This window comes from Solea senegalensis, unplaced genomic scaffold (assembly GCF_019176455.1).
Source record: "Solea senegalensis isolate Sse05_10M unplaced genomic scaffold, IFAPA_SoseM_1 scf7180000013172, whole genome shotgun sequence".
In the NCBI taxonomy this organism is placed as follows: domain Eukaryota; kingdom Metazoa; phylum Chordata; class Actinopteri; order Pleuronectiformes; family Soleidae; genus Solea; species Solea senegalensis.
The window spans coordinates 57636-72498 of record NW_025320772.1 but is presented as its reverse complement, the minus strand read 5'-3'; the positions used below and the strand labels follow the sequence as shown (position 1 = coordinate 72498).

General features: G+C 42.1%; 1 protein-coding gene across 1 annotated transcript; it reads right to left on the bottom strand.

Annotated features, from left to right (window-relative positions):
• Positions 1–6658: 6658 nt before the first annotated feature.
• On the bottom strand, positions 6659–13144 carry LOC122760182 (glucose-induced degradation protein 8-B homolog). The gene is made up of 5 exons (XM_044015268.1): positions 13064–13144; positions 12624–12748; positions 11442–11638; positions 9831–10028; positions 6659–8056 (listed from the first exon to the last, which is right to left on the bottom strand). Exons 2-5 carry the CDS (start codon positions 12739–12741, stop codon positions 7883–7885), a joined length of 687 nt encoding a protein of 228 aa, XP_043871203.1. The 5' UTR covers positions 12742–12748; positions 13064–13144; the 3' UTR covers positions 6659–7882.
• Positions 13145–14863: the final 1719 nt, after the last annotated feature.

Here is a 14863-nt window from a genome sequence, read left to right as displayed (position 1 = left end):
TGGATCCATGTACAGGCCTGCAGTCGTGGGTGAAGAGGGAGTCTTCATGTTTGCCAGGACCAGTCGCACAAAGCACTTCATAATAATGGGTGTGAGTGCTACAGGGTGATAGTCATTCAGGCACATTGGGCTGGAGTGTTCCGGCACTGGGACGATGAAGGTAGCTTTGAGGCATGCTGGCACAGATGTCCGTAAAAACCCCTGTAAGCTAAGCACACACCCGGGGGTGCCATCTGGACCAGCAGCCTTTCGGGTGTTGATGCGGCTCAGTGCAGCATGGACATCTGTGGGGTCACCCCCACAGATGTGAGAAGGGCTGGTCATCTGCAGGGGGTCCGGTTGTGGTCTCCCTCGAAATGAGCATAAAAGTGATTTAGCTCGTTCAGGAAGGAGACATCTGTTGTTGTTGGGGTGGAGTTGCTGGGTTTGTAGTCACTGATGGCCTGGATGCCCTGCCACATGTGCCTGGGGTTGGAGTTGGAGAAGTGTTCCTCTGCTTGTACCTTCTGCTTGTAGCAGTACTTGGCCTTGATGATGCCCCTCCTCAGGTTTGCCCTGGATGTGCTGTAGGCCTGTGCGTCACCTGATCTGAAGGCGATGCTGCGTGCTTTCAACAGGAGCCAAACCTCCTTGTTCATCCATGGCTTCTGGTTTGGGTACGTGGTGATCTGTTTCCATGTTGTAACACTGTCGAAGGTGGTTTTGATATAGTCCAGCACAGAGGAGGTGTAGATGTTGATATCTGTGTGAGAACCACAGGTAGCCTGAGAAGCAAACATACTCCAGTCTGTGTGATGGAACTTGTCCTGAAGTACAGTGTCTGTCCCCACTGGCCACACTTTGATGTTTGTCACTGATGGCTTCACACGTTGGATGAGTGGGGAGTACTTGGGGATGAGAAACAATGAGAGGTGGTCTGACTGACCCAGGTGGGGGGGGAGTTGTGGTGTAGGCTCTTGCGATGTTTGAGTAAACCTGATCCAAAGTTTTGTTTCCGCTTGCATGGCAGGAAACATGCTGGTGAAATTTAGGGAGCACTGTCTTTAAGTTGGAGTGGTTAAAGTCACCAGCAACTATAAATGCAGCCTCTGGATGAGCAGTCTGTTGTTTACTTATGGCAGTGTAAAGTTCACTCATTGCACCTTTGGCATCAGCATCTGGGGTGATGTAGGCTGCAGTTACAATAGTGGAGCTGAACTCTCTGGCCTACACTTAACCATTATAAACTCAAGGTTTGCTGAGCAGTGTCTCTGGACAGTGATAAAGTCTGTACACCAAGCATTGTTAATATAAATGCACAGTCCTCCTCCTCTGGTCTTACCGGAGTCAGCTGCTGTCCTGTCTGCTCAGTGTGTGTGTCGGCCAGCTAACGTGATAGCATTGTGACATTACTGTCCATGAGTCTCTTGCTTTGGGTGATGCGAAGTTGTAACTCATCCATTTTGTTCACCAATGACTGCACATTAGCGAGGAAAATGCTGGGTAAAGAGCCGGTGTGGTGATAGCTTTAGCTCGTATACCTCCGCGCATCCCCCGCCTTTGTTTACGGTCCCGCCGCCGCTTGCGAGCACTTCTGCCCGGCCGGGTAGAGTGCGTAGCTTCGGGTGCTCTGGAGATCTCAGGAATGAGTCTGTGATTGGTGGTAATGTCCTCTGGGAGATTTAATCCAAGATCCAAAAGTTCCCGTTGGGTGTAGGATGTTAAAGTGAAACTGTTACGTACGAACAGACCCAAAATAAACTAGAAAATCACTGCAAAATTTCAAAACTGGAAGAGACGCTGGGCCATGCGATGCACACGCGCCGCCATCTTGATCTATCTGCATGTTCATGTTAATGATAGAGCCTCACTACAAACAAAAGTTAATAGTGGAGTTCCACAAGGCTCAGTCCTCAATGAGGCCGGATGAAATATATCAGGTTGTTCAACTCCAGGAATGTCTCAGAGACATTAAGTCCTGGATGACCTGTAACTTTCTACTTTTAAACTTTTATACTTGGCCCAAAACACCTCAGAGAAAAACTTTCTGATCACATTGTCACTTAGATGAAATCACCCTGGCTTCCAGTTCCACTGTGAGGAACCTTGGAGTTACTTTTGACCAGGAAATGTCATTTGATTCCCACGGGGGCAGCCCGTGGCCAAGTGGAAAGGGAACTTGACTTGTAACTGGAGGGTTGCCGGTTCAAATCCCTACCCGGGCCAAAAGGGCTGGGGTACCCCTGAGCAAGGTACCCAACTCCCAATGCTCCCCAGGCGCATCCTAATTCTAGGATGGGTCAAAATGCAGAGAATAATTTCCCCAAGGGGATTAATAAAGTATCTCAGATTAAATAAAAAAACAACAACTAATTTCCAGATAGCCTTCTTCCACCTGCGGAACATTATGAAAATTAGAAACATTCTGTCTTTACAGGATGCTGAAAAACTAGTTCATGCTTTTGTTACATCTAGATTAGATTACTGTAACTCCTTATTATCAGGATGTTCCAACAAGTCTGTTAGAATCCTTCAGTTAATTAATTCAAAATGCTGCAGCACGAGTTCTGACAGGAACTAGAAAGAGAGACCATATAACTCCAGTGTTAGCTTCTCTACACTGGCTCCACCCACAGTTTAGAATTCAATTTAAAATCCTCCTCCTCACGTACAAAGCACTTAATGGTCAGGCCCCTTCATACCTGAAAGACCTAGTCTTACCCTATCACCCTAACAGACCACTTAGGTCACAAAATACAGGTTTAATTGTGGTTCCCAGAGTCTGTAAGAGCAGAATGGAAGGCAGAGCCTTCGGTTACCAGGCTCCTCCTCTCCTGTGGAACCAGCTTCCAATGACAGTTCGGGAGGCGGAGCTTCTCTCTGTATTTAAAGTTAGACTTAAAACTTTCCTTTTTGATAAAGCTTATAGTTAGAGCTGGTTCAGGGAAACCTGGACCAGCTCTTAATTATGCTGCTATAGACCTAAACTGCTTCACTCTCTCACACTCAGGATATGATTATGACTTTTTATATGTCATTAACCTTGTCTCTTTCTCTCCCTAGTTTGTGTCCTTCCTTCCTTCCCTCTCTCTCTCTCTGTATTCTCATCTTGCAGGTTGCAGGATCCAGATCCAGTTTTAGAGGCTATCCATATCATACATATCATCACCATTATTATTGTGCCATAATTAAAAAGTCGATATCATTAACTGTATAAACTTGATACAGTTGTTGTGTATCTGCTCCTGGTCTCTCTCTTCTGTCTCTACCTCATCTCCCTCTTGTCCTTTCTCTCCCCCCTTTCTGTCCCCCACCTCTCCGCTGTCCCCCATTTTCCTTTCACCCCAACCGGTCAAGGCAGATGACCGCACATCTCTGAGCCTGGCTCTGTCAGAGATTTCGTCTTCTGTTAAGAGGGAGTTTTTTCTCTCCACTGCCCCCTAGTGTTTGCTCGTTGTGTGAACTGTTGTGTTTCTCTGCTCTCCTTGATGTTGTCTATGTACAGACCTGAGATCATGTATGTTATACAAATAAAATTGAATTGATCTCAGGTCTGTACATGTACAACTGTTCAAACATCTGTTCCTAGCCATTTACTTGTTAGCATGTTTGAGTTATGCTAGGAATTAGCTAAAAATGTCACAACCGTAACAAATTGTAACGTTACGGTTGTGACATAATCATTATGGTAGTGACAACATGTAATGTTCCACATATTTAAGGACATTTTTCATCATTATTATTACATTATACTCTTAAAACATAATAATAATAATATTGTTATTATATTTGATTTGTAAAGCACATTTCATTCTTAAGAATCTCAGAGTGCTAAATAATGTTTGATATGATAAGGAAAGAAGGAAAGAGAACGAAACTAGAAACGAAAGAAAGGAGGAAAGATCAAATCTATCAGTGATTTATCTGACAGGGAGCAAAGGAAGGTCAGAAGATCATGGCGAAAAAGACAGCAACATCACAGGCTATTGGTGAAAAGTCAAAGAGAGGTGGAGAGATTGTGCACAACTTCCACGCCACCTCCCACACCCTCTGCCACGCCTTCTCCCATGCCGCCTCACCTTCCACGCACTTCTAGTGAGACTGTTACTCCACGCACTTCTAGTGAGACTGTTACTCCACGCACTTCTAGTGAGACTAATAAGAGACGTTGGAATGCGTGACCACAGAAAAATAAACTTGAATGGAAGAAAGAAAAATATAGAAAACGGTGCCATAGATTGTGCGTGAGGCCAGAGAAGTCAAAATGTTCTGCAAGAACAAAAACTCAGAAGGAAGTATGGAAGCACAGAGTTCCTGTGCATATCAGAAAGACCCTTCTTTTTCATAACACACTCATGCACAATTTGCAAAAAAAAATACAAGTCTGCCAATTATAAAGAGAAACATGGATTAAGAAGCGCATTGACAAGCAGGTTGCTCAGAAAATACAATCTTGTTTCTATGCTCAGAGAAACACTAGGCAGCTCCCACAGGCAGCTCTCAACACGACTGCAGACAACCCACATCTAAAGTTCACATATCAGAGACATAACATTTGTGTTGGTAAAATTCACATTAAAAGGCAGGTTATGAGTTAATATTAAGCAATAAGGTTGAGGGGATATAATACAACCTTGCAAACAAAATACTGTGGTCATGAGCAAAACAGTGCAGTCACTACCGTAACAGTGCGGTCACTACCGTAACACTGAATGTTTTGTAAAATAAAATAAGAATTGAGTCATTAAATAACATTTTGTGATAACTATTGGTTAAATATACATTCAATGTAATAACTAATGAACTCTGAGATCTCTATGATCAGTGTAATTCATTTTACAAAAAAGATTGCATTTCAATTTTGATGAGTCTTAGAAAATAAACTTTGAAATAATAATTTTAAAAAAATAATTTTAAGTGATTTAGTTGTAAAACCCTTCATAATAAATTACTAAAATTATTCTTTAGAGGGTGTATGGACACACAATATTAACAGATTAATATAATGGTTTTTATTGCAGTGTGTTGCTGTGTTACGGTAGTGACAAATTTTAGGAGTTGAAAAACAACAGGCAGACATTAATATATGAAATTTGACTGCGCCTTTACTAGATATGTACCATAGAAATATGGTACAATATATGTATGGACAAGGTTTTTGGAAAAAAACAACTTTTGAAAATGTGTTTCCAACTCTGGACTTTGCACGAATTCGGTAGAATGGCCCATATATAGTATTACATTTAGTGTACTGTCACTCTCCGTTGAGGACAACATCTCCAGAGTCCAGAGAAACAACCTGTATGTAGCTTTTTATCCCTGTATCTCTCAACGGCCTAAAAGTATCCAGATACTATTTATAAGCCACACAGAAATATTGATTTCATTTATATTATCATATACTGTATAGCTGATTACATCAGCACTGGCTGTGACTGAGTGAACCAGCATGCATCCTGAAACTGAACATTATTATTTAGGCCTGTGCTTTGTGTTTTTGCTGTTACCTGCAGACTGATTGTTTACCATGTCAACAATACTGGCTTCTGACTGTGGTGCTTGAGTTTGGTCCTGCACAACCTCACAGTTAAAACAGTTAACTTAGTAATACACCTGTGGTTGTGGTTGATGATGCATGTTAATCCTTTCATTGTTAACTGCTTGGTTAAGTATTGCAGTCAGTCAGTCAGTCATCATCTACCGCTTTATCCTCCACCAGAGGATAGGCGGGGTACACCCTGGACAGTTCGCCAGTCCATCGCAGGGCCACACACAGCCAGAGACAAACAACCATTCATTTTCACACTCACTCCTACGGTCAAATTAGAGTGTCCAATTCACCTAATCCCCACATTGCATGTTTTTGGACTGTGGGAGGAAGCCGGAGAACCCGGAGAGAACCCACGCACACACGGGGAGAACATGCAAACTCCATGCAGAAAGGCCCTTGTTCCTTCTCGCTGCAAGGCGAGAGTGCTAACCACTATATCACCGTGTGACCCAGTATTGCAGTCATTAACACTGATTTATAAATTCATCTTCAGGAAGGGTCAGAGCAGACTCTACCTGCTGAGGAGAGTTCAGGGAGAACTCCTTAAGACCTGACTCAGTAGTGGCATCAGCCATCTTTTATGGAGTGGTCTGCTGGTGCAGTAGCATCACAGCTGCGGACAGACTCTGTCCCTGGATGTCCCCTTGACCAAGTGGAGGTGGTGGGAGACAGGAGGATGACTACCCAGCTCTTCATCATCTCTGATGGACAATCTCTCCACCCCCTGCAGGACACCATCACAGCATGGGCAACTCCTTCAGTAACAGACTGAAACAGGAGCGTTGTTTCTCCTGCAGCTGTTAGACTCTACAACAAACACTGCTCGCAGTAGACCACACATCACCAGGCTGTAAATATCAAGTCCATACTGTATATATTCTGCATTCTATTTTAACTCAATTTTTATAGTTTTAGTGTTAATATCTTTATGTACTGTACATTGTTTGGTAATGCATGTTTATTATCTTTATCTTTACTGTCTTTGCTGCTGTAACATTGTACATTTTCCCACTGCAGGTTGCAGATTTATTTTATCTAAATCTGCAAAGTATCTCATATTTAAACCAGAATGACATGTACAACATTGCTCTTGCAAAATAGCAGATGTAAAAACACATCAAACAGGAAAACTTTTCCAACTTAAAAATTCACTTTTATTGCAAAATAATATACAAGCGAGGAAAAAAAAAGCACATAAACCTCTGCAAACGTATTCCATACATGTAAATAATGTAGCCATGTCACATCTTTAATCATCTGTGCTATTTTACAATATGAAAGCCAGGGTTGCACTGTACTGTTTATGGCATTGTGATGTTTACATGAACCTTTCTCTTCTTTTGTGTCATGAATACATTTCAATGTCATGGTAGTTTGAAGCATCCAAACTAGAATTCTTTGAACGTCTGTCACACAGATCACAGTCTGAAATGTATGTTTTTAGTGAGGGAAAGAGTCCGTGTACACCGAGTCGTCCCTTTATCCCCCGTCTCAGCAGTCACACACATAGAAAGTGACGCCTAATTTAGGCTTTATTCACACCCTGTTACAACTTTCCCTGCCAGAAGACAGAAAAAACTAGCGTCACTGACTTACACATGACACGACCTGTCCTGGTCTCTGACCGGCTACAGTCGACACAGATTCAGCATGTTGAATGAGATCGTGGTCTCCTGTGTCTCCTGTTTCTCCTGTGTCTCCTGTGTCTCCTCCGTCTCCATCCTTGGATTAGGGACTTGGTCACAAAACAACCAATTTATTGGGCTGAAAAAACAGCTTTGAACAAGGCATTAAACAAACATGACTTATAATTAGGGCTGCAACTCATAATTATTTTTGTAATCGATTCATCTGTCTGTCCATAAAACGTTAGAAAACGTTGATCAGTGTTTCCCCAAAACTCATCAACAAATGATGTTCTCAAATGTCTTGTTTTGTCCACAAACCAAATTGAATATATTAATGATTTCTTTGTTATATGGTGCAAACAAACCAGAAAATATTCACATTTAACAAGCTGAAGAATCAGAGAACTTGTTTCAATGACTGAACAAAAAACCACTCAAACCAATAAATTGATGACCAAAATAGTTGAAAATACAATTAGTAATCGATTCATAATCAAACAATTGTTGCAGCCCCATTTATAACACCAATTAAAAAAAGGTATGCATGTCATTTTAAAAATCCACTGGACCAGTTTGTCTAAGTTACTGAAGTATCAAAAAGCCTCCCTTACAAAAAGAAAAGGTTGTCCTCTATATGAGTCACTTTGTTGTTAGTGTATAAATAGATAAAGGAAATGTGTCCGTCTTCAAATATGATTGTGTGTTTTGTTTTCACTGCACGTCCTTATTTGGGGTCTTCAATCGTTCCCTTGCTGAGGTCTGTCATTTTTGGATACTTCACTTTCTTCTGGTCAAGTTCATTTTGAGCCCACAGCAGCAGTTTCAGGAGCTTGGCCAGTTTCGGCGTCGACTCTCTGTTTTCGTAGTCAAGGACACACTGATTCACTTCACTCCACACCTGAAACACAAGACATATTTGAGCATGTCAGGTACAGGTCACATGTCAGGTGGAGGGCAGCTTCCCTCCCTCTCTCAGGTGAGGCTGAGATGATCTGAAAAACTGAAAACAGTCACGTCATTAACGTTAAATTTCATCCAGAAGTTGACAGGTCTGTAAATAAAATGAACGCACTTCGCAATTTCACATTATCTAACCCGGTCTATTTCAGCGCTGCTGAAACCGGCCCGCTAGGGGGTCCAATCCGGCCCACAGGATGAATTTGGAAAGTGAAAAAACACATGAAAAACGAACACTTGACTTTTTTAATAAAATGCAATTCCTAAATTATCCACTAGGGACACACTGTTGTAATCAGAGTAGAAGAAGTGGCACTGAACAGCAGATGAAAACAGATGAGTAGATGACAGCAGTGTGCCTGCTAATTACGGTGTAGTCTACTCTCATTAGCCAAAATGTCTTTGTCAGAGTTTTCCAAGACAAATGGACCGCTTCCTATTATTCACAGAGGTGAATGGGAAACCTGTGTGCTTGGTGCTCAAGGAATATAATATGCGGCACCACTATGAGACTCATCATGGCGAGAAATATGACGAAGATAAATGAATTGCTGGTGGATCTGAGGAAACACCCGGAGCCCAGAGGTCAGTGACGCGGCAGTAAAGGTCAGCTACCTGACTGCTGTTGAAATAGCATGAGCATCAAAGCCGTATTCCGACGGTGAGTTGGTTACAACATGCGTGCTGAAAGCTGCAGAACTCGTGTGTCCCGAGAAGCGACACGTTTTTACCAACATCAGTCTGACTGGAATCCTATTGTTCATGCAATGCCATCAATGTTAAAGTACAATAGGCTACTATATTTTTCAGGTCCAAATCCTTGTGGCTTTAGGTTAATTTTTTTTTTATTTTATTCATTGTATTTGTACAAACACTGTAACCAGTTGCAATGCACACATGTAAATGATAGTTGCATGTGTTTGTCTTAAGAAATCTGAGGTTAAATATAAAGTTTTTCCTAATGTACTTCTTTGCACGAAAACAAAGGGAAAAACATCAACTTATTGTTATTTATAGGTAATTATGCTATGATTTTACTGGTCCGGCCCACTTGACATCTAATTAGGCAGTATGTGGCCCCTGAACTATAATGAGTTGGACACCCCTGGTTTACGTCATCTTTCCCAGCAAGCTACAGTTGCTACAGTCAGACTCACAGACTGTAGCCTGTGGGTTGCTGCACTAATACACATGAACAGATGAACTGAAAGCTGTGATTGCATTTTTGACGTAGTTTGAAGTTAATGTCTAAATGTATATATGTGCTGACCTGAAGTCGCTGTCACTTAGAAATGAGTGAATCGAGATTGTGATTTTTTTTTAACGCTAATTTACAATAATCATTTGAAAAGAGTGAAGAGCCAAGAGAGCGCTCGCTCTGTACGTCCCTGACGTTTTTCTTTCTGTGTATTTCAGTCAAATGCTCTGACAGAACAGAGCATGTGCATGAGCAGAGTTAGTTTTCTCTTTGGGGGACATGTTTATGACACTTCTGAACACCATTTATTATCCGGTCAAAGATCTTAATGATCACAGGTTCAAATCACAAGATATCAGGGAGATCATTTGAGCACAGGCTCAATCAGCCATGGCTACACTGACCTCAATATGTATGTCAGTGATAAGTGAAAAGAAATCTGTGAATGAAAAACAATAAAATGTGAAACAGGAAATCAGTTTAAGCTAAAGAGACAAAGAACAGGCTTTGACCTCACCTTTTGCCTCTGCATCATGTTGAGCAGGTCTCCGAACGGCGACTCCTCAGGGTTGTCGAAGGCCAGCAGGGCCAGCGTCCGCTCCATCTCAGTCAGACATTCTCGACTCTCTTCACCCTGCTCCGCTAACTGAGACTGAGCAAACTCCAGAGCGGCTTCAGTCTCCCGCAGACGAATCAGCTCGATCAGATGCTGCTGCTGCAAACATCAGTCACACTGGTTACATACACAACACATGACCCCAGACAATCCATCTCTCAAATGTCTCTACTGAAGTGTTTCATTGCATGTATTCTCTGCCTTTCTCTTAGACCCTTTTTTTGGTGTCTTTGTTACGACCTCCAGCGTCCTTGTGTGTGTGTGTGTCTGCATGTGAGCGGGAGATGGGTTGCAGGTGTGCATGTGTGCATGTGTGAGTGAGTCTAAGGTGGATCCTGGCAGCTGATTGGTCCTGCACACGGCCTGAACATCCCAGCTGCAGTGGACTTCCTCAAACCACTCTTGTGGCGCATTTCCACTGGCTCTACTCATGCCACAGTTTAAGTAGCGTTTCCACTAGCGTAGTACCTGGTACCAGGTACTATTATTAGTACCTGCTCCGGCGAGGTTCCAAGCGTGCTAGTAGTAGATACTATGTGATGATTGGTCAGACTGCCGGCCGCTGACTGGCCAGAGTTCCGTCACAGGAAGAGACGTTCAAGCCGAACTGTAGATCACTTAAAACTACTTAACAACCCTAAAAACGTGGGCTCATCTCCAACAAATACAGAAGTCTGGTGTAAAGTTACTAGTCACTCGTGTGTGTCGCGTATAAAACAAAGTCACCGCACTTTCACTCAGCTGTGCAGTGATGACTCCGCCCACGTTAAGTAGGTACTTTTTTGTAGTGGAGAAGCAGCCTAATCGTGCCGTGTCGTGTCGTGGCGTGGCGAGGCGAGTAGAGCCGGTGGAAATGCACCATTAGCCAGACTGCCAGCAGACATTTTGTGCTGCAGTTTGATTGAATGATTTCTTTGTTATGTGGAGCAAAGAACTTAAAATATTCACATTTACAAAGCTGAAAAATCAGTAAGCTTGATTTGTTATTTAAAAAAAACTCAGAGTACATGAGGGAGACATGAGGGAGACATCAAATACCTGCTGATAACCTGACCTAATACTCTCTGGAAGTTGGCTTATAAATATGAGTGTGTTCCAGGCTGAGTGCATGTTCTCATCCACAAATAATAGTGTAAATAACAACAACAAAAACCACACTTGATCCAAATCAGGTTTGCAGACTTTTAACATTATCACATTTACATTCAAAGTTGTCCTCCTGTTGTCAGTGATTTTTTGTTTATACCATCCTACTTTAGTGAGTGCTGTATGTTATGAACAGTCAACACGAGCAACAATTATAAACACTGTTAATAATGTAATGTAAATGAGAGGTGGAACTGCTAAAAAAAAAGCCTCCGGTGATGGGATACAATTAGCAAAAATGTTTTTCTTCCTTCAAAATGATTTGATTGTTGAAAGATTATTGATCAATAAAACAAAATACCTTCTATGTCTGACATGCGGGGCACATTATATTTCTACTGAGTTGCATACAGAGTTTTACTTTACCTGTAGGTGAAAGTAGAGGTAACGGTTGGTGTCTAGCAGTTCTGGGTGCAGACTGTTGATCAGTGCGATGGCGTCCTGGATCTGTCCCTTCAGGATCATCTCCCTGATTTTGATCCTTTCATCCAAAGAATCCAGATCCACGCTAGGCTCAATCCCAGACTCCATCCTGAACTTCTCTGCGGCCTCTTTGAAGCCCTCTGTGGAACAGAGACACTGTGAAATCCTGCACATTTGGCATGCAAGGAGGAATGGAACCAATGACAATAACTCATGTGAGCGCACACACACACACACACATTAAATTAAATTGTGGTTAACTTTGATTTTCTACTTTAAATTCAGCTCTGCCCTGCTGTTCAACTGACATCCAGCTTTCTACTCATATTTACATCCCTTCACTTGCTTCATACAGATTCAACGGTCTTCAACTGATCCTTCAGCTTATTCAGCGGAGCTTTTTGTGCATTTTCAGCAAATGTCACGGACTCAGCATTCACTATCTTCTGGAAATGCAATTCTCTAGTTAATCCATTGTTAACTGTCACAATTATCCAACAAAATGTCAGACAATTGTGAAAAATGTAAATTTGTGTTTACCAAATCCTACGTCACACTGTCACTTAATATATTTATTTAACAGGTAAACAAAGACATTTTATTTACTTAAAATGGAAAATACTACTTCAATTCAATGCTAAAAACACACAATTATTACTATAAGATAGAGCTGCAACTAATGATTATTTCATAATTGACTCATCTGTCGATAATTTGTCTATTGTCGTTTGGTCCATAAAATATCAGAAAATGTTGATCTGTGTTTCCTAAACCTCAAGATGATGATGTTCTCAACTGTCTTGTTTGCACACAAACGAAAAGTATTCAGTTTAAATCAATTATGTGTTAAATGGAGCAAAGAAACCATGAAAAAAGCCACATTTAAGAAACTGAGCTTGAATCAGAGAGCTTGTTTGAATGACTAAACAACAAAATTAAATCACTTCATCAATAATCAAAATATTCGACAAGTAATTATTGATTAATCACTGCAGCCCTGCTAGATATAGCAGTTGATGGCTCGTCACTTTAATGGTTGCAGTTCTACATGTAGAAATTCTAACTATTTTGACATCAGAGAACAAACTTTAAGCGTGGAAAAAACAACAACAAATGCTGCGTCACCTGTCACCAAGTAGTTCATAATGAGCCTGTTCATGTCGGCTCTCTGAATATGGACATTGTTAAGTTTTTCCATCCACTCTTCTCTTGTTACATCCTCTGGCTTCTCTGCATAACTCATTATGATCCTAAAGGTAAAAAGAACAGTTACATTGTCGTTAAACAGATACGAATACACGAATAAAACTGATACATTTCAGCCTGTTATAAACGCGTCGGTAATTGAATGTTCAGTTTGACAGCAGCGGATATCCACATACACACATATTAGCGGCCTTCGGTAAAAACAACAACACTGAAGCCTCACTTTCGCCAACACGGATAAAAACAACGACGAGTTGGCGGTCCTTTTGTGCATATATCAAAAACCCTAACCCGGCACTCATTTATTACAAACTATTGTACTGTATGTCATACACAACCCTAACTAACTGTCACTTTACCTGACAATCGTGTCGCTACTTCCCTGCAGTAGCTAGCTAGCTAGCGGAGCTGCCGTTTCCGCTGACTGTTTCCGGAGTTGTGCCCCCCGCCCCCGCAGACCAGCAGACCACTGCACGACACACCCCCTCACACTACACGACACACCCACTCAACTCTGATTGGGTCACAGAAGAGACTGCCTCTGAAACGTGATGACGTCTACGCTGGTGAAGAAGAAGGATGAAGAGAGAGAACCAAGAGTTTTTCGGAGTGATTTATTTTTTGGTCTGTTTTTCAGAGAGATACATTTTTTTCTGTTTTTCGAAGTAATTTTTTTTTCTGAGTTTAGAGAGCATTTGAAACAATAAAAGCATTCATTCCTTTATTGAGACTTCAGTTTATAACAAAATGGACGGCTTGTTTATTTTAATCAAGGGCGAATAGAGAACTTTTGGGGCTTTTTAAGGAGGCAACACGCACAGTTCTAGGTCTACTGTCAGTCAGTCAGTCATCATCTAACCGCTTTATCCTCCACCAGAGGGTCGCGGGGGGTGCTGTGCCAATCTCAGCTACATCGGGCGATAGGCGGGGTACACCCTGGACAGTTTGCCAGTCCATCACAGGGCCACACACACAACTAGAGACAAACAACCATTCACGCTCACACTCACTCCTACGGTCAATTTAGTGTCCAATTTACCTAATCCCCACATTGCATGTTTTTGGACTGTGGGAGGAAGCCGGAGAACCCGGAGAGAACCCACGCACACACGGGGAGAACATGCAAACCCCATGCAGAAAGGCCCTTGTTCCAACCGTGGCTCGAACCCGGGTCTTCTCCCTGCAAGGCGAGAGTGCTAACCACTACACCACCGTGTGGCCCTAGGTCTACTGATATTAGTGAAAAGAGTAGGCTATTTTCAAAAGTAAAAGGATTGTGCTATCAGCAGTATATATTCTAAGGCAGCCTGTGGCCAAGAGGAAAGGGAACTTGTAACCAGAGGGTCGCCAGTTCAAATCCCCACCTGGCCAAAAAGGGCTGGGCTACCCCTGAGCAAGGTACCCAATGCACCCCAGGCGCTACTCAGTGTGGCAGCCCACTGCTCCTAATTCTAGGATGGGTCAAAATGCAGAGGACTACTTTCCCTAAGGGGATTAATAAAAACTAACTAACTTTTAAGTACTTAAAGTATAAAATGCAATAAAATGTTCCCTGTCAGTGTTTTGATGTTTTTAATTGCATGATACAGTTTACTATTGCAGATGTTTAAGTTGGAGCTTATTTGAACTACATTACTGACTAGTTTAATGCATCATAATATCTACTGCAGTTGGTATAGCAAATGTGTGAACTGATTTTCTCACTTTCTGTTTTTATAGAACTGCAGGAAGTTGTTCACCTCTGGAACACTCACAGAATTCGCCCATGCAGAAATGCTGTGTCTCCAGGTGGGTGCCCAGTGATGATAAGTAAATCTGGTGAAACAGTGTTCACCAAATATGACTGCTGCTGTAAAGGCTTGTGCCAGCTGAAATGGAAAATACCCATGGTCCTTCAGTCCCTTGGCCAATATCCTGCCGACAGACTTCCATTCCTCCTCTTGCCATTTTGGGGAGAGTGATGGCACCCTCACATCTGCACAGTCTAGGAATTCTGTCCAGAAGGCAGCGTAAACATTCCTGGACACACCATTTCATCAATGAAGCTGTATTTCACAGAGTAGGTCATCAGTTCATCTAAGAGAGTCACTCTGTGAAGTTTCACAGTCACATGCAAAAGTTCATTGGCAGGACTTGGTGGTCTAGCAGAAGCTGCCTCA

What these genes read in the sequence shown, in the direction of transcription:
- LOC122760182 (XM_044015268.1), bottom strand. Translation starts at nt 12,741, where the DNA reads ATGAGTTATGCAGAGAAGCCAGAGGATGTAACAAGAGAAGAGTGGATG. An exon ending in TATGAACTACTTGGTGACAG is followed by an intron (nt 11,639 to 12,623) that starts GTGACGCAGCAT and finishes TCTGTTCCACAG; the next exon opens with AGGGCTTCAAAGAGGCCGCA. An exon ending in ACCTCTACTTTCACCTACAG is followed by an intron (nt 10,029 to 11,441) that starts GTAAAGTAAAAC and finishes TGATGTTTGCAG; the next exon opens with CAGCAGCATCTGATCGAGCT.